This window comes from Tamandua tetradactyla, chromosome 15, assembly GCF_023851605.1.
Source record: "Tamandua tetradactyla isolate mTamTet1 chromosome 15, mTamTet1.pri, whole genome shotgun sequence".
NCBI classification, from domain to species: domain Eukaryota; kingdom Metazoa; phylum Chordata; class Mammalia; order Pilosa; family Myrmecophagidae; genus Tamandua; species Tamandua tetradactyla.
Genome location: NC_135341.1, coordinates 65,231,628 through 65,252,385, shown reverse-complemented (window position 1 = coordinate 65,252,385; position 20,758 = coordinate 65,231,628). Strand labels below are relative to the sequence as shown.

Sequence of the window (20,758 nt, the reverse complement as noted above, 5' to 3'; positions counted from 1 at the left end):
TTGCAGTGTCATGTGAAGAGTTTGCCTTTGCCTGGGAGAACTTTCCAGGCCAATACGGAGCTTTTGAGTACGGGTTAGTGTGTCAACGGGGTCAGTACCGAAGGCTATTTCGCATATGCACTGAGGAGGGGGTGAAGTCAAGGGCTACGGTGCGTGGGGGTGGGGCGAGAACGCCTCCCTGCTGCCAACATCCCCCTCAGTCGCAAGCTTTTAGGACGACCTTCACCCCTCAGCCAGCATATCCCTTTAATGCGCGTGCCCGTCAAGGTCTCCGCGCCCCCTCCCTCAAGACGCCCCGCGCCAGCCTCGGTTTCCCTACCTCTCCCGTCCCTGCCGTTCCTTTTCCACGGACTCCCCTCGCCCATCCCAGCCCACTGCCTGCACGCGGGACTCGGCCGTCACTTAACTTTTCCGCACGGCTTCCCCGCCCTCTCGCCCGACCCGCGGGACAGCCGGCCCGTGCGCGCGCGCCCCCTCCCCCCTCGCGGCCGCGCGCCGGGTGGAGGAGGGGCGGAGAGCGGGGCCGGTAGGGCTGGCGCGCGGCGCGGCACGGACGACGTGGGGTTCGCGCTCTCGCGGTCTCTCCCGGGCGGGCGCGCGAGCTCGCGCACTGGCGGGCGCGCGCGCGGACGGCCGGGCGGCGGCAGCGGCTCGCTGAGGTGGTGGCTTCACTTTCCAGGACTCAGGGGCGGCCACAGCGGCAGCCGCGGGCAGTAGCCTCGGAAGCCAGAGCTGGGGCGGCCGGGGGTGGCGGCCGCGGCACTGAGGGTGAGTCCAGGCGGGTGCGAGCGTCGCGGAGGCAGGCGTGGCCGGGCGTCGGGTGCCTGGGTCCAGGTTTCGGTGACTAGACGGCCCACAAGGGACAGCTGGTCCCTGGGGCCTCACCTCCCTCTGGCGCCGCCATCCCCTCGTGCATCCCGGCCTCCCTCTCTCCCCGAGCTTGGGTTTGAGCCCGCGACCTGAGCGGATGCCCCTCCCTGAGGTATCGGTCCGGGCTGGCGTCCCTTCCCCCATGCCCCCCACCCTCCCACTCCGGCCACCCTTCCACCTCGCAGGTCCCTGTGTACACCTCCCGCGCCCTGATTCCCCTCTCTCTGCTCTCTGGCGTGGCCCATTCCTTGTGTCCCCTCCCGCGAGCCTACTGCCCCCGTTTCTCGCCCTAGTCACCCCTCCCCCTCCTCCCCTTGCCCTCCTCCCTTTCTGCCCCTTCCCTTCCTTGCACTTCTTCCACCCACCTCGGTTCTCAGTTCCCCATCTTTCGACGCCCTCCCAGCCCCTGCCCTCTTCTAGCCGCATCCTGGAACTAAGTCTTTGCAAAAGTACGGGATAAATGTCACGGCGGAAAGTGCCAGGCTTGATCTTTTGCTATTTTCCCTAATTGCATAATTGCTGCACATGGTGTCTTTCCAGGCGAATGCCGGGTCTGGCTCTCGCGCCGCCGCCACCCCCGCCGCCCCCTATGGCCCACCGGGAGAAGACCTTGTGGGTTGTGTTTCTCTGTGCCCTGGTGTGGGGTGTGTGTTATATTGGTCTTTTGTGATGCCTCGATCTTGTCACAGTTTTGGAGCAGAAGCCCATTTTTCTCTGGTTTCTTCTCTGCAGCCCACACTGGCCTGGTTTGAAACTGGATTCCCTCTGTCCCCCTCCTCCCTCTTCCCTTGCTCCCACTCCTCTCCCTCTCTTTCTCTCATAATGTTTTGATCCTCTTGCCCTTTACCATTTCTAATGAAGATAAAGTGTAGCTTCTTGTGCCCCCCCCCCCCCCCCACTACCAACCAGATGTCCAATCCATCTTCCCTTAAGGAAATTAAGGTCGCTTTAGAAAGACATCATCCTAGGCTCGGTGGCTGCTAGACTAACTTGCATGTGTTCAAGATCCATCGTTATGTATTGTATATTCTGTAGAGTTCACTCATTTTTATTAAAAAGCGCTTCAGAGAAAAGATTTTAAGCTCTCTTAGTTTTTATCCTTGACTTTTTAAAAAGTGTGTTTCTGAATCTGATAATTCATTCCGGACCTTGGCAATCTAAATATTTGTTTTTGCTCCGATTGGATGCTCCTTGGCTCTTTGGAGTTTTATATGTGGATTGGTGCTAATGATGGAATATTTTCTTATGTCATACCCCATTTTCTCTCCCCTAGGACACAGCACCCCTTTTCTCCCATCTAATGATATCTTTTCTCATTTTTAAAAAATCGGTGATACCATTCTTTATTTCCTCCATAAATGTCTTTAGAGTTAAGTTAAATGCTGGGTATTGCTAGAAGATGTGTACGTAATATAAATTACTTTACATTTTAGGAAAATTTAGAAACGTGAGTAGGAAGACAGCAAGATATCAAATGACAGAATTCAGTATTTTCCTGTTATAAAAACTGAAATAGGTAGTTGCTTTTTCAGTTTAATGCCTTGAGATAAGGTTTGTCTGGCAGTAATCAGGACTCATGGAGTGATTAGAATCCCTTTTATGTCATCAGTAATATTTATAGCCAAATCATTTCTTTTTTTTTATGGAACATGTGCGCTTCATTGGTTATTATATTGGTTATTTCCAGGACTGTAATTACAGCATAAAGTACATAGTTAGTACAAGCTTAGACAATTAGTATGCATGTGAAGGAATAACATGGAAACTCTTAATATAACACATTTTAGGAAAGTCTACCTTATTTTGTTTTTGTTTAGGAAAACCAAGTTTTTGTGGTCCAAAATAAAAGTATTAGTTTAAATAACTTAATATCTTTGAAAAGCAGCTCTGTGTTTATAACCCTGGGATTTAAGTTTATATTTTCCTTAGATTAGATAATTGGAATAGATTAGCGATTTAGGAATTAAATTTAGTAAAAGATAATTTAAAAATGTTAATTTAGCAATTAATGTTTAAAGAGTTTTAGTTTGGGATTTTTATTCATTTCTACTTTAGAGTGACAACACTGACCTTAACAACTCTTTAAAATCACTGCTTTTCTTCATAAAAATTAGTTGCACATGAGTGGTACTATAAATTTTTTTCCAAACTTTTTCTGTAATCAGGCATTCATAAACAAAGACGGCAGAAATTTCACTGATTCTTGTGAAATTCATTTGTAAACGTTTCTGTAGTGGTTATCTGTTTTGTCACATATTTGTGATTTGGTTGGTTAAGATTTGGATAAAATGAGTATGTTGGGTTAAAAGTAGAAATAAAATTTTCTTCTTTATTATGAAACTATAGAAATTATGCATCTCTTTGGGCATTTTTTTTCCCCTAAGCTTTTTATTTTGAAATAATTTCAGATTTAACAGGATAATTGCAAAAATAATACACCAAACAGGGAGAGAACTCCACATGCCCTCCCCTGCTCCATACCCGTATCCACCAATTTTAACATTTTGCTGTATTTGTTGTATCACTCTCTATATTTGTCCTTCTGTCTATCAGTCTTTCTACCAGTTATCTAAACATGTGAGAGTATCATGCTTCTTGAATCTGTAATGCTTCCATGTACATTTCCTAAGAACAAGGGTATTCATTGTGTAACCACCTAAAGTACAGTTACCAAGTTGAAGAACTTTAACATTGATATAAAGCTTTCAGTGTAAGTTCCAATTTTTTCATATGTCCTAATATCATTTTCTTCTCCATTATTAGATCTAGTCCAGGGTCTTGTATTGCATTTAATTGTTGTCTCTTTAGTTATTCTTTTTTTTTTTTCCAAGATTGTGGGAACATGTATACAACATAAACTTTCCCATCTTAACCACTCACAAAGCATCCCATTCATTGGGATTAATCACATTCAGAATATTGTGCTACCCTTACCGTCAACCATTACCAGAACTTTCTATTTGGACATTTTTTAATAGTATTTAAAATACTTCTCTAGTGACACTAATTTCTAGTTTAGTTGCCCTCTGATATTCTGTAGCAGTTTATGAAATTTGGATTTCAGATTTGACTCAGGTTGTATCATTGATTTGTTTTTCTAAGAAATTATATAATCATGGCTTTATATAGTATATAAGTGCATATGTGAATATTGAAAAGAATGTGTAGCTTTATAACTAATGCAGTATATAACTGAAATGCTAAGTATGGTTTGTTAAATCATAGTTTATTAAGCTGAAGCCTTAGCAAAAAGTTTTATTGAGTTCCATATATTTATTATGTAATGGATTGCTTCTGGTTTAAGATGTATAAAATGATTTTTCACTCATTTCACTTTCTTAAAATATTGCTGGCAGCATTTGCTATATCTTAGCACCTTTCCCTGAGAATGGTTCTCTTTCTCACTCCCATGAATATTTGTTCTAATATCCCATCATGTGCATACTTACAAGATTTTAAGCTTCAATATATATGAAAGAAAAGTTGAAGAAAAGTCAGTGTTCAATCCAAGCATGAGAATTAAAGTGAAATAAAGATGGAAAAAAAAATACACAAGAAATATATTAAGACTGTTAGAGCTAGGCATGAAACATACTGATATAAAATTTCAGTCTTCTATTAAGTGACTTTAGTGTGCATAAAAAATGTCGCAGCTGTGGCGACTAATGCTCTCCATTCGACTAATATTCTCCATTTACAGAATAGGTAGAAAAGCAAATATTTCCTGTCTATTTCAGAGCTGCTTGGGAGGGGCTAATTTTGTTTGGCTGTGGGATTGAAAGGGATGGTGGTGTATGTGGGGCAGGGATCTGAGCGAAGGCATTCAGTATTTTCTGTTAACTCTACCTTTTGTGCTTACAGATTCTCACTGTCTTTTACAATCTTTCTGGTGTCTTACCAGAAAAATTTCACTCCACTAAAGTCTGTATTATAGAATAACTTTGGTATAGGGTGGATTACAAGCTAAATCTTTCGTGTTGATGAGTTTTCATCCGTGTCAACTAGCTATAATTGAGACTAAGTAAGGTAATTTGAGATATCTTTTTTCACCTGTTAATCCTTCTTGGTTATATCAGGAACAGATTTATTTCAAGTCCTAATTTGATTAAGAGTAATGAAGTGTCCTTTTCAAGAGGAATTTGTTTAAATTGTCTTTGATTTTAGATACATTTTTTGAAGTATTCTTAAATATAGTTTTTTAAAAATTTTTAAATATTAGTTTGAAAGAAACAGAATAAATTCCAATAGCCTGTAATCTGAATCTATGTTTGTGTTTTTGCATTTAAAAAGAAGAGGTGTCTGAGAAGATAGTTACCTGGTACCCTGATAGATCCATGGCCATTTAGAGTCTGAGCATTGACTTTGTTGGTTTGGCTCTGGATTAGTCAGTACAGGCTAAGCTAGTTTGAACATAAGGTATTTATTCACATGATCAAATTCGGAAATTGATTATGCTAGAATGACAGTTGAGAGATGATTTCCCTTACTGGATTTTTTCAAGTCCACTATCTAGGTTATAACTGCTACCTAGGTATCAAGGTTTTGAGGAAATTGAGTTGGTAATCAGAGAGCTGTTTGGGGAACAGGAAATCAGAGCAAAGAATTTGAAATTGAGAGATATTTCATCCAGAGTGAAAAAGGAGAATGAATTCTTCAGTGTCTTAATAGAGTTTCCATCTCTTGAAACATAGTTGCTTGGTATTTTGTGGTTCAATGCGGGCACCATCGTGCCATTCAATTTTTATTTAGAATCCATGTGGCCCTCTTCTGTTATCACAAAGTTTACTTAAAACGATTAGCTAGTTTAGAGGGTTTAACCCTAGCCCATCCCTCAGGATGTATTGATTGGATGTAGATGCCAAGAAATCATCCCCACTTCTCTGTTACTATGACTGTACTAACCTTTGTTGCTGCAAGTTGGCTTACCCATTAGGCGAAATTTCTCCTAGTTGTGGGACCAAAAGGGCTAGCTAGCACATTGTGTGTTAGAGAATAAGTCCTCAATTCTTTCAAGCCTTTGTTTTTTTTAAACAACAGCCTTATTGAGGTATAATTCACATACTATCTATTTGATCCTTTAAAATATACAACTTAATAGTTTTTAGACTATTTATAGAGTTGTACATCAACATCACTATTTATCTAATTTTAATAACATTTTCATCACTCCAAAAGAAAGAAAGCCCATATATCCATTAGTAGTTACTCTTTATTCTCCCCTTATGCTCAGCAACCACCAATCTATTTTGGTCTCTATGGATTTCCCTATTCTGCACATTTCGTATAAATAAGAATTATATGGTCTATTGTCCTTTGTGACTGGCTTCTTTTACTTGGCATAATGTTTTTGAGATTCATTCATATTGTGGTATGATTAGTACCTCATTCCTTTTATATCGTGGAATAATCCATGGTGTAGCTATACCACAATTTGTTGATTTATCAGTAGATGGATATTTGGGTTGTTTTCACTTACTGGCTATTAAGAATGATGTTACTATGAACATTTCAGGTACAAGTTTTGTATGTTTTCATTTCTCTGCTCAGTACAGTTTGAATGGGTGAAAGAAAAATTTGGTAACTCCCAAAGTTATTTATTTTGTAAATAATCAACTTCTGTTTTTTCCTGATTAAGTATAATTTTTACAACCAAATTTATTTTATATTGTTTTACTTATTCCATTTTGATGCTGATTTTATTCTAAAGGTGCTGTATGGCAGTGCTGTTTCCCAACTGAATAAATGATTTTTGATTCCTTAATTTAGGATATAAAATGTCCACTGAGGCACAAAGAGTTGATGACAGTCCAAGCACTAGTGGAGGAAGTTCCGATGGAGACCAGCGTGAAAGTGTTCAGCAAGAACCAGAAAGAGAGCAAGTTCAGCCCAAGAAAAAGGAGGGAAAGATATCTAGCAAAACAGCTGCTAAATTGTCAACTAGTGCTAAAAGGTACCTAAATTATTGTAACCTTTTATTTTTAGTATCAATTTATCATCTTAATTCTAGTTTTCTTTTGCATTTAAACATTTTTCTTGGGTGTAAACCATGAAGTTTGTGGATTTTCTTTGCTTTTTTCTCATTTACATGGTTTTAATTGCATGGTATGTAAACTTTTTGTTATTTAAGGTCAGTTAAACAGCATGGCAAATTCATAAAATAAATATCCATATTGTGTTTGTGTGTGTATGTGTGTTTATGTAAGGTGAGCAGATACAGGGCATGCATGTAAAAGTATGGTGATTTGATTTATAGTTACTTGACCATAGTAAATACTTTATACTGTACAATGACACTGTGTAGAGAGGAGGAATCTGTTGAAATAGTTTTTGAAAGATAGTGCATTTTCTACTATGCCCTGTTAATGTAGCCAGAAATGCTTTACAAATGCATCTTAATTTCATTATTTTAGGCTGTGGGTCAGTCTTGATAACTTTTTTTCTTTCTCTAGAGAATAGATAATTTTTGAAAGTAGGTATTCGCATGGTTGTCTGTCACAGCATCAGTCACTTATAGTTATTGGCATGTGATTGGACTCAGCAGAGGTAATTAACTTTACTATTATTTGAATATCTCTTAGAAAATTATTCACAAGGTAAATTAAATTGTTAGAATCTTTCCTGATCTGATGACTTTTTATATTTTTGCTTTGTTTTAATCTTTTTTTAAAATGTCAGATTGGAAGTATAAGTGAAAGCATTATCTCTCTGTTGTGCATAGTGAAATGTCTGAATGTTGAATGACAGCTTTATGTGTTTATTGGATGGTGTAAGTTAGGGGAACTCAGAATCATTATGGTCTGGTAGACTTTGCTTCCCTCTGTCCTGGGCAACCCACAGGGTTAGGAAGAACTTTTTCAGGCCCCCTGGTGGGATGTGATTCTCCAGGAAGAGATGTTGGATTGGTGCCGAGTAGTTAGCAAGTCATTCCACGGAACTAGAGTAGTCAGTTAATCTTTTTCTTGGGTAGGTCGCTGATCCCTGACCTCTGTTAGAAGGAGTTTTGTGAAAAGTTAAGAAAGCCCAAACTTTAAACTTTATGCTAGGGGTTAGAATAGATGAAAAGAAAGGTGGGGAATGGGAAAAAATATGACATTGAGGTGAAAGAAGGGAAATTGGATGGGGGTGGATATAATGGTTGTTCAGGTACAGATTGTGGCCCCAGGTAAATGCGGAAGCTCTAGTTCATTTCTCCTCTTCTGATGGTCAGGGATTCCACAGGGCCTCTTCAGCTTGTCAGAAAAGGGCTGGCCAGATCTGTTAGGAGCAGGATCTGCAGAATGCTTTTGCTGAGCCTGTGCTGTAGGCAGCTATGACTTCTAGTTAGCAGAGACTCCTGTTTATCTTTGTGATGTCTTGCTTTTTCCCCCTGACTGGTAGCACTTCTATAAATTACCTCAAAATCAGTTTTTTTTTGATGATCAAAGAAAGACGAAGTTCTGCCAGTAAGAGAGAGTTTGCTGTATAGTATGTGAAAGTGAGAATTGGATGAATTTTTCAAATGGGTTACCTTTTACTTCATTTTACTACAGTGTACGGAAGAAACAGATTATACAGTCAAACCTAGTGATAGATTTCATGAGGTAGAAATAAAGATGGACGATATTGTCATCATTTTTAAATAGGGGATAAAACCTAGTTAGGATGTGGTTGTAGAAATTTAGAGATGGCATGTGTAAAAATCCAGGATATTGCCTGATTGGCACTAAATAGAAATTGGTGGAAGTAAGACATTTTTTGAGTTTCTTTCTGGCTGAAAGAATCTCTCTGGTAGCAAAGTGATTCTTGTGAATTGCTATTTTCAAACTGTAATTCATGACCTTTCTCTAGAAGGTCTCTATGTGGTTTATGGATATGACGGTGTTGAAGTGAATTAGCCCTTTACCGTTTGTTTTAAATATAAAAATACTGCTTCATTGCTAATTTTAAATTAAACAACAACAACAACAACTTAATTCATCTCTGCTCCTCTCCCTAGTCACTTGATAATGAAGTTGTTTTTTTTTCCCTTACCCCATCTGCATAAGTTCTAAGAGCTGGGAAAGAAAGTTGGGAATAACTTCTTAGCAGAATAAAGTGTAAGAGTCATGACAGCCGGAGTCTTTGTCTTTTTAATTCACTATTATATCCACAGTCCCTAGCACCATAGGGTCACAATATTTGTTTGCTGGTTGCTTTAGAGCTCTGAGCTTATTGTAAGGCTTGGATCTTCAGAGGGTATTAGAGTCCTAATATTAATATATTGAGAAGGTATTGTTTATAATATCTTCTTTTTAGTTTCATGATAAAATTACTTATAGTTGATTTTTATTCAGATGAAAAGTGTTTTCCAAATAGTGTCATTTTATGAGATAAACAGCAGAAGGAGCTTAGACTCTAGAGGCAGGCAGATTTATGTTTGCTTCTAGGTTGTGATATTTAGTGGCTCTGTGATCTTAAATGCATAATTTAATGTCTTTAGCCTGTTTCCTTTTCTGTAAAATGGGTACAATAATGGGATCCTTTTCTTACAGAATTGTCATGAGGACTAAATATAAAGCATTTACTTGTCTGTAGTAAGTTCTCAAAATTAACTGAAGCTGTTAGTTGTATACTTTGTACCAGTTAAAGTCCAAAATGGTATCTTTCAAGTCTATCTCATGGGAAACTTTAGGAAAATGAGGTATATGTTTTCTCTAGGGACTTAATCGTATTGTTAAATGCTATTGTTTAGTTCACATAGTGTCCAATTTGAAACTATTATATACCCCAGAAAAGCCATGTTTTAATCCTGATCCAGTCTTGTGGGCCCAGACCTTTTGTTTAAAGTAGAACTTTTGTTTAGATTACTTCCGTGGAGATGTGGCAAACCCAGTTGTGGATGTGACCTTTTGATTACTTGGAGATGTGACTCCACCCATTCAAGGTGGGTCCTGATTATTTTACTGGAGTCCTTTAAAAGGGGAAACATTTTGAAGGAAGCTTAGATGCTTGGAGAGCTGTTAGAGCCAACATGAGACCCAAATGTTTGGAGATGCAGAAAGTAAATGTCCCAGGGGAAGCTGTTTGAAACTGAAAGCCAAAAACCCTAGTTCATGCCAGTCAGGTGCCTTCCCAGTTGACAGAGGTATTCTGGACCCATTGGCCCTTGTTGATTCAACGTGTCTCTCTCTGGATGCTGGATGCCTTATTTTGGACATTTTATAGCTTTAGAACTATAAACTTGTAATTTAATACGTTCCCTTTTTAAAAGCTATTCCATTTCTGGTATATTGCATTCTGGCAGCTTTAGTAAACCAATGCACATAGTAATTTGAGAAGTGTTGTGGCACAGAGGTGCTCATTTACATGAATGTGCTACAGTTGTAGAAATAATAATTTGATGTAACACATTTTCTTGAAAATTTCAATTTTCAAGTATTACTGAGAAGTGATGTATAATATAGAAAACAGTTAAATGGTTATTTTATTTATTTAAACCATTGTATAAATAAATTTCTGGGTCTTTTTTTAGAGTTCCGAGGAAGGAAGAGTATACTTACATATTTGATATCCTTTTGCTCTTCTTTGGAAACAGTTTTTTTCTTAAAAAATGACATGTACTTAGCATAGTCTGTTCTCTTGATACATATATGTCACTCTTACTGTCTTTGTAAGTATGTAGCTGGAAGATATATCTTGAAGTCTTACTGAATTGACTTTCCTGCTTCTTTCACATGTTGACACGTCCTTAAATATGAATTTTAAATCAGATTCATTCCAACTTAACTTAGTTCAAGGTAGACTTGTATGATTTTGTAGGACAAAGTGATATTGTTATGGGAATGACATTTTAATTTTAAATGTCCTACTAAATTTTAATTAGGTTGAAAGGTTGATATCAGTGTATACCAATGTGAACTTCTATCATATGGGCCCAAGTTTAATGTTTTCCTCATGAGAGTGAAGTAGTGCTGTTTATAGAAAGAAATAATCCTTTGTATTTACTGTATTTTCTTGATCCTAAAATAGATATTTTAAAACCTTTTGTCTGAAAATTAGGAGATCTCTTAAAACTGATGAGCACAACTTGGCCAGGTTAAGGTGCCTAGTTCTGTTGCTGTGGACATGAGCCATTGGCATGTGAAGCTCATCTATTGCTGATTGCATCTAGGGTAAGCTACGGGGAGTGCTTGCTGCAGTGAATGTTGTTTGATTTAATTGGCTGGATGCTTAAATGAGAGAGCTCAATGCAGCACAGCCCAAGCAGCTCAGCAAACCTCATATCAGCACTCACAGCTCAGCCCAGGCCTTTGGAGATGCAGAAAGGAAGCACCTGGGGAAAGCTGTTGGAACCCGGAAGCCTGGAGAGAAGGCCAGCTGAAATCACCCTGTGCCTTCCTGTGTAAGCTAGAACCTCAGATGAAAGTTAGCTGCCTTTCCTCTGAAGAACTATATGTTTTTAACTAAATAAATCCCCTTTTATTAAAAGCCAGTCCATCTCTGGTGTGTTGCATACTGGCAGCTTTGGCAAACTAGAACAGTTTGTCATAAAATCAGTGGTCTCTTACAATCACAGATACATAGTATTTTATCACCACTTAGAATTAAATTCTAGGCTTATTATTTACAATGATAGTATGTTTTCTAGGTTAATTTAGAGACTGCTTTGGTATTTAAAAATTTTGAGAAATTAGTTGCATGTATTTTCTTCTTGAGGATAAGTTTGTTTTGGAACATTTTGGGCAATTGATTCAGTTGGTTAAAACATGTTGCCAGATGTTTCCGTTTCCTAGGCTGTGTAAAGCAAATACCATGAAATGGGTCTGGATAAACTATGGAAATTTCTTTGCTCACTGTTTTGAGAATGGGAAAAATGTCCCAATAAAGGCATCATCAAAGTGATGCTTTCTTCCCAAAGACTGGCTGTTGGCGGTCCATGGTTCCCCTTTTACATGACAAGGCACTTGGTGGCATCTGTTTCTTTTCTGGATTTCGTTGATTTTAGCTTCTTGCTTCAGTGGCATTTTCTCTCATAAAGGACTCCCATAATAGGATTAAGACACATCCTAATTGAGGGATACACCTTAACTGAATTAACTTCATCAAAAGGTCTTACTGTGGGTTTATACCCACAGGAATGGATTAGGTTTACGAAAATATTTTCTCCTGTACATGCATCATCAAACCACCACACCCCACCCTCTGGACCCCCAAAAGACATATTCTTTCTACATGCAAAATACGTTTATTCCATCACATTATTCCCAAGCCTTAAGTCCTTTCAGAAACAATGCTTAGAACAAAGTCTTGTCGGGACAGTTATGGGTGTGATCTGTCCTGAGACACAATTCCCCGCTATCTATGGACCTTTGAAACCTAGAAAACAAATTATCTACTTCAGATATACGAAGGAAGGACAGGAATAGGATAACTGTTTGCAATCTCATAGAAGGAAATTGGAAGGAAAATGGATCATGGGTTCTATACAATTCCAGAACCCAGCAGGGCATACTCCATTAGATTTCAAGGTCTGAGGGTCATCTGTGGAACAAGGTTTTGTTTGCTGGTACTGATGGAGCAGTAGCCTTACCCCTTCCAAACACTTGCTCAGTGACCGTGCTCTCCTTGAACCCTGGGGTGAAAGCTCCACCCCCTCTAAGCATTTGGGTGGTGGCCATGTTCTCCTTATTCCCTGGGGCACAGACTAACCCTCTCAGAACATCCGGGTGTTGGCACTGTTCCTGAACAGTGCGGTAGAAGGCCTGCCCTCTGCAAATGTTGGGACAGAGTCATCCTTTCTACACACATGGGTGGGCCTGCACTTTTGGCCTGAGAAGATGTCTTTGGTTCAGACCTCAGATTCCATGGTTCAGCCCTTGAAGTGACTTTTTCCTTTCATCTGTTCCATTACTTTCTCTTTTAGTCTAGGCTGATAATGGTTCCATTCCTACAGACTGCAAAAAACTTGTTGGTTTTGCTTGTAGTGCACAGAGGTTTATGCCATCAGACTAAAGAACTTTCAACAAATCCTGGATAACTGCACCTCTAACTCTGACTGGACTGAATGGCTGATTGGATCCATGTTCAGTTAACCCCTCACGTGGAGCACTGTTCTTTGGGGACTTGCTTTCTGGAAAATCAGAATTTTCCAAACCATTAGTTTCTGGTTTCCTTTTGCCCAGGAGTTCTCAGCTTATCCCTTTCTTCTTTCATTTCACCATGTCTTCTCTGTACATGGCAAGACACATGGAGGCATTTGTTTCTCTTCTGGGTTTCATTGATTTCAGCTTCTTGTTTTCATTGCTTTTTCTCTCATAAAGGACTCCAATAATACAGTTAAGACTCATCCTGATTGAGTTGGGACACACCTTAATTGAAGTAACTTTGTCAAAAGGTCATACTTAAAATGAGTTAATACCCACAGGAATGGATTAAACATATTTTTCTCAGGTATGTATAGCTTTCAACCACCACATCAGATGACTGAGGAATGTAGTGCACAGGGGAATATAGAAAGTCATCTAGGTAGGATGAGGGTTTGCGTTTGGAGCAACTGGTAAGAAATCACTTTTGTCAATCCCCATGGTCATATATTCATGTTCTAGTTGGCCCTGAGTGAATTATTGTATTTTCTTTAATCTAAAGTGTATATGTGTGTGTGTGTTTAATCTGGTAATGTGTAAATACTACATTTTCTTGAACTATTTATCCAGCATGTTAATATTAAAACTAGTATCTTCTCCAGCATGCATAATTTTGGCACCATACTCTTTACTTAAGTCAGATTAAATGAATCATGACTATGATCCTTTTTTTTTTTTAAAGCAAATGACTTATCTTATTATACCCTTGACCATTCTTTAAATAGTTAAGGTATCAGGTAAAAGTCATAGAAACTGAAATTTAGTCTATAGTTTGTTCCTGACTTGTCTTAAGACAGCTATGTGCGATTTCTGGCTTTTGTATCTTGATAACCTAAGTAGCACTGCTAGATGAAAATTGGAAATTTAGGAAATTGTTTTGTTGATTTGTATCTAAAAAAATCACTTTTTTCTTAAAAGTTCTGATAAGTGAGAGGTCTGCTTTACTTAGCAAGATAATTGCTTTGGTCTGTCGTCGTACCAGGATACAATAACTAGCCTTAGTTTCATTAACTTGTAATGAGGACTGATAAAACAGTTAATACCTAGAGGATTCTCTGAGATTTATTTAATTCAGTTTTAATGGTCTTAAGATCATGAGATGACAGGTACACTGTAAGTGTGAATTATTGGTGCTTTCTGATTTTTCCTCAGCAAGAAGACAGTGCTTGAAATAGTTACCATTCTTATCACCACATGTCAAGACTGAGAAACTTAATATATACCATGATCACAACTTTTGAGATAGAATTGAACTGCTGTCATTGAAAACAGTAGGACATCTTGCAACCGTTGAAACAGCAATTCTTAGTTGAATCTTTCTGTCTAGGGAAATACAACCATTCTTAAGTAACAGTGACTCAGAATAAATGATAATACATTGACTCAGTGCTCACAGTTGTCAAATTTTATCAGCAAATTGCTTTTTGCATTGAATAATATAGATTTGGAATTTTAAACATCTGGAGGGGTTTAAGTCCATTATGGAATTCTATTACAGAAAACTATGACTTATAAGTTTTTTAAAAGGGCAGTATAAACATTTAAGATAGTACTTTTCTTATTTGAAAATTCCAAATACATTGTTTTATGTTAAAAGTAATTTTCTTTAATGGTTTAAGATGCACTTTTTGGGGGGAGGGGGTGGAGAGGAAATGCTAGTTTATTTTTCATTAGGACTAACTTTGAGACCTTCAGTTCACATACAATAGTCACATGGTTATGACTATTGTATGTGACTATTGTATGTGGGAGAGAGGTAATCAGTCAGCTGACTAGTTCCAAATGATTTTAACAAGACCTTCAAGGATGGTCTTGTTGCGAGGATGAAACTTCGTATAAGAATAACGTGTTCCTCCTCTGTGTGGCAGTGGGGACATCAGCTATGGCACTAACTGCTGCTCTGTCAAGGCTGCTTGCTTATTGGTGACATCCTAGCACCCTCTGTGGCTGGCACCCCATGGGGCTTGGCATACCTTTCTCTGGAACTGCAGCACATGTTAGGATTGGCTTATTTTAAATTTTATTTGACTTTAACATTTATGAGTTCAGGATGCTTTTCTGCCCACTGCCACTTTCAGAGAAGGAAGGTTGCAGCTGCCTGGAAGAAAATTCCCTGGGGTTGTCAGTACCACTCGTGCTCAGAGTTCAGTACCTGGGACTTTTCACAGATACCCAGTATCTCAAGGGCCTTCACTGTCAGTCTACTTGTCATGGGGTGCCCGTGGCTTGTTCCCCTCAGGGCCCAGCTCACCTCCTGGGAGATGCTTCTCTGGATGCTGCCTTGGTCCAGGATTTTATTGCTGGTGAGCTCAACTAGATAACCCCCAGCCACTTAGTCCAGGATAGTGGTCCAGGGCTGGACAGCTCACTGAGATGTAAGGAACTGAAATGCTAACCTGTAGTGACTTCTGTAGGGCTGACATGCTGCCCTTTTTGCTTCCCACCCCAAGGGAGGAGCTCCTGGAGGAGCAGGGCTCCCCTGTTCCCCCATCTATGGGACAGGGGCAAGAGGCCAGGTGATAGAATGGATGTGCCCAAATCTATGGCAGTCTGGGCTTAAGATGCACTTTCGAAAGCATATTCTCTTGGTTCTTTTAGTTTAAAAACAACTTTTAGATTGTGGGAAGATGGTGGAATAAGAAACTCCAGGATTAGTCCCGCCACTTGAACAACTGTTAGGCAGAAATGGTCTAAATCAAGTATTTTGAAACTCTGGAGTCCAGTAGACTAGCATACAGGAAGAGCAGGAGTAGGAGACTGGTAAATTATGGTAAATACCAGTAAATTGTTCTCTCTGTGCAGTGGTTAACAGTACCCCTCCTCCTCTCTTGCGGCCACCTATAGTGGTGTTCCCCCGTCTCCCTGTGGTGTAACTTGCTAGTGCCAGTAAGGTACATAAAAATCCACTTCCCTAAGATCCGGGGTGGGCATGGGCTGATTGCTAATTATGGCTTTTGATTAGTGACTTTGAATTGCTAGGGTAAGGGCCTGGCTTTGAGGCAGCCGCTGTTCCAACCTGTTTAGGACAGAGGCAGGGGTGGAGACTATATGCTTCCTCAGAGCTGCAGAGGATAGTTAAAGGGCCGCATGTGCTGGGCCGGTCAAGAAAGTGCAGCTTTGAGGAGCTTTGCAAGGAGCTCCCAGTGCCCTTTCTGACTGTTCCCTCATCCCCTCTCCAGGTCAGTTTCCAGGCAGCTAGTGCTCCTTTTGTGGGTTCTTTGCCTTGTTCCTCCTGGGAAAGATTGACTTGGGAAACTCCTCACCAGAATTTGTCCTCAAAAGCAAAAGCAGATTGAGATCATGAAAGCAGTATAAGAAATGAATGAGGCATGGGGCCTACAGCAAAGGCTTACCTGCTTTCAGTCAGTTAAGTCTGGCATTGGAACAACACTGGGAGAGGGAGAAGGTCTGTCTCTTGGATAGTCTAGAGGGCATTCAAACTCCTGTAAACAGTGGAACTCCTAAGCCACTAGCAAACACAAACCTAGGATAAGACAGACCCACAAAAGCAGTGGAGAGGACTTGGGTTGACCATCCTGATAGGAGATCTGATAATTGAGAAATTATCTGTCATATCAGCAGATAGATTCCCAGACATCTCAGGGAATAAATTCCAGAGTTACTAACATTGTTAAAATATTAAAATACAATGTGTAACAAAAGATTACAAGTCAAACAAACAGGAAATAATGACTTATCCAAAGGGAGGAGATAGAAATCCAGAAAACACCAAAGAAGAAGACCAGACTGTGGAGCTAATGAACAGAGGTTTTTTTTTTTAATGATCTACAGAATGCTCAAGGAGATGAAGGAAAATAAAGAGAAAGAACTAAAGGATGTCAGCAAAACAATGAATGAACAATATGAAGATTTCAAAAGAGAGAGAAATTTTATAAAGGAACCAAACAGGACTACTGAAGACCACAATAACTAAAATGAAAAATTCCCAGGAGGGTGTTAAGAGCAAATTAGAACCTCCCCAAATGAAAAAGGCTAGGTAACTTCACAGGAACTTCCTACCAAACATTTCAAGAATAATTAACACCAGTCTTGCTCAAATTCTTCAAAAAATGAAGAGGAGGTAACAGACACTCACTAATTCATACTGTGAGGCCAGTATCATTTTCATACCAAAGGCAGATAAAGATACCACAAGAAAAGGAAATTACAGAACAATTTCTCTTATGAATATGGATGCAGAAATCCCCATCAGAATACTGGCAAACCAAAGTCTACAGCACAGTCAATTATGCACTGTGCTTAAGTGCAGTTTATCCCAGCTATGCAAGGGTGGTTCGACATAAGAAAATTAATTAATGTAATATACCATATTAATAGAACAAGAGGAAAAATAGTCATCTCAATTCATGCAGAAATGGTGTTTGACAAAGTCCAGCACCTCTTCTTGATAAAAACTCTTAGGAGACTAGGAATATGAAAACCCACATCTAATATCCTACTTAATGGTGAAAGGCTGAAAGATTTCCCTATAGAATCAGAACAAGATAACTATGTCCAGTGTTATTTACCATTCTGCTGGAAACTGTAGCCAGAGCAGTTGGCCATGAAAAATAAATAAAAGGCATCCAAATTGGAAAGGAAGAACTTTTTGTATTTGTAGATGATATCCTATGTTCAGAAAACCCTGAAAAATCCACAGCAAACCTGTAAAGTTACTAAATGAATTCAGCGAAGTTGTGGGGTACTAGATCATTACCCTGTTATCAGTGTTTCTGTACACTAGTAATGAACAATTGGATGAAGAAAACAAGGAAAAAAATTCATTTACAGTAGCTGTTAAAAGAATAAAGTATGTAGGAATAAGTCTAAAGAACTTGTGTACAATTACAAAATATTGCTAAAATAAATCAAAGACCTTATGAAACAGGAGAATGTTCCATGTTCATGGACTGGACGACTAAATATGATGAAGATGTCAGTTCTACCCCCAGCAATTTACATGTTCAGTGTAATCCCAGTTGAAACATCAGCAACTTTCTTTGCAGAAATGGAAAAGCCCATCATCGAATTTGCATGGAAGGGTAAGGGGCCCTACATAGACAAACCATCTTGAAAAAGAAGGATAAAGTTGGATTGCTGTTTTGTAATAATCCCTAAAGACTGGTTTTCAGCATGTATTCATGTTCTTTTTTGGCCATATGTACACCTTTGAAGAAATTGAAAAATTCTTTTCCCATTTTTTACTTATTACAAAGCCACATTAATCAAAACAGCATGAAGCTGGCACAAGGAAAGACATATAAACCAATAGAATTGGATTGATGCTTAGAAATTAACCCTCACATTCATGGCCAAGTGATTTTTGTCAGGGGGACACAGAGCATTCAGTTGGGAAAGAATAATTTTTTCAACAAATGGTCTTGGGAAATTGCATCTTCATTTGCAAAGGAATGAATGTGGATCCCTACATCATCATATACAAAATCAGCTAAAAATGTATCAAAAACCAGATATAAAAGCTAGAACTCTCAAGCTCCTAGAAAAAAATGTAAGGAAGCATCTTCAGGACCTTGTATTAGGCAGTGGATTCTTAGACTTCATACCCAAAGCACAAGCAACAATAACAGATAAATGGGACCTCATCAAAATTAAAACTTGTGCATCTAAAAGGACTTTATCATGAAAGAAAAGCGATACCTTACACAGTGAAAAAATATTTGGAAACCGCATATCTGATAAGGGTTAATACCCAGAATATATAATGAAATCTTTCAACTCGAGAACAAAAAGTCAAATAACTCAGGTGAAAAAATGGGCAAAAGACTTGAGTTTTTGAATTTCTTCAAAGAAGATGTACAGATAGCCAAAAGAACATGAACAGATGCTGAAAATGTCTTTAAGGGATGTGCAAATCGAAACCACTAGATTTCATGGCCACTAGAATGAGTACTATTAAAAAAATAGAAAAGTATAAGTGTTGGAGAGGATGTAGAGAAATAGCAATACTCATTCATTTCTGGTGGGAATGTAAAATCATGCAGCCACTGTAGAAGATAGTTTGAAAGTTCCCCAGAAAATTAAGTATAGAATTACTGTGTGACCTGGCAATCCCACTTCTAGGTTTATACGCAATTGAAGGCAGGGGCTTGAACAGATACTAGCACATTGCTGTTCAAGGTGGCATTATTCACTGTTACCAACTAATGAGTTGATAAATAAAATGTTTTATATACACACAGTGCAGTATTATTCAGACATAAAAAAGAATAAAGTTCTGATACACATGACAACATAGATGAACATGGAAGACATTATGCTAGGTGAAATAAGCTACACACAGAAGGACAAATATTGTATAATCTCAGTGATATGAAATAATTAGAATAAGAAAACTCAAAATAAGAATCTTTTTAAAATTTTTTTATTAATTTTTAAATTTTTAAAAAAATATGACAAGAAACACAAACATTCTTAACATATGATCATTCATTCTACATATATAATCAGTAATTTACAATATCATCACATAGTTGTGTATTCATCATCATGATCATTTCTTAGAACATTTGTATCAATTCAGAAAAAAAATAAAATGAAAACAGAAAAAAAAATTATACATACCATACTCCTTATCCCTCCCTTTCATTGATCACTAGCATTTCAAACTGAATTTATTTTAACATTTGTTCCCCCTATTACTTATTTTTATTCCTTATGTTCTCCTCATCTGTTGACAAGGTAGATAAAAGGGGCATCAGACACAAGGTTTTCACAATCGCACAGTCACATTGTGAAAGCTGTGTCATTATACAATCATCTTCAAGAAACATGGCTACTGGAACATAGCTCTACATTTTCAGGCAGTTCCCTCCAGCCTCTCCATTACATCTTGAATAACAAGGTGATATCTACTTGAATGTGTAAGAATAACCTCCAGGATAACCTCTGGACTCTGTTTGGAATCTCATAGCCATTGACACTTTGTCTCATTTCACTCTTCCCCCTTTTCTTCGAGAAGGTTTTCTCAGTCCCTTGATGCTGAGTCTCAGCTCATTCTAGGGTTTTTCTCAGTCCCTTGATGCTGAGTCTCAGCTCATTCTAGGATTTCTGTCCCATGTTACCAGGAAGGTCCACACCCCTGGGAGTCATGTCCCACGTAGACAGGGGGAGGGTGGTGAGTTTGCTTGTTGTATTGGCTGGAGAGAGAGGCCACATCTGAGCAACAAGAGGTTCTCTTGGGGGTGACTCTTAGGCCTAATTTTAAGTAGGCTTGACCTATCCTTTGTGGGTTAAGTTTCATATGAACAAACCCCAAGACTGGGGACTCAGCCTTTAGCTTTGGTTGTCCATACTACTTGTGAGAATATCAAGAATTCAACTTTGGGGAGGTTGAATTTTCCCCCATTCTCACCATTCCCCAAAGGGGACTTTGCAAATACTTTTTTATTCACTGATCAAATCACTCTGGGATTTATCGGGGCATCACTCTGGACAAACCAACAAAATCTCATGTCCTACTCAAGGTTCCATGTACTTATGGTGTTCAATTAAGCTATCTACATAAGTTATATTAGGAAATACACTAGTCAAAATGTAAATTTTGTACCAAATAAACATTTTTTGCTTTAGTCTCACACGTAAGTTGAAATTTTAAAATATTATCATCTAGAATAAGAATCTTGAGCATAGGTTACCAGGGGATGAGCTATGGTTAGGGAATAGGGAATTGAGGCTTAACATGTATAGAATTTCTATTTGGGACAATAGAAAAGTTTTGGTAATGGCTGGTGGTGATGGTAGCACAACATTGTGGGTATAACTAACAG

The 20,758-nt window shown here is 38.8% G+C and overlaps 1 protein-coding gene across 1 annotated transcript in view; it reads left to right on the top strand.

Moving 5' to 3' along the window:
* The first annotated feature begins 629 nt into the window (after positions 1-629).
* The window catches only part of UBE2E2 (ubiquitin conjugating enzyme E2 E2), a 477,055-nt gene continuing 456,926 nt past the window's right edge, over positions 630-20,758 (top strand). Inside the window, exons 1-2 of the mRNA XM_077130023.1 lie at positions 630-768; positions 6,637-6,820. Of these exons, the coding sequence (XP_076986138.1) occupies positions 6,645-6,820 (176 nt within the window). The 5' untranslated portion in view covers positions 630-768; positions 6,637-6,644. The remainder of the gene's footprint in view (positions 769-6,636; positions 6,821-20,758) is intronic.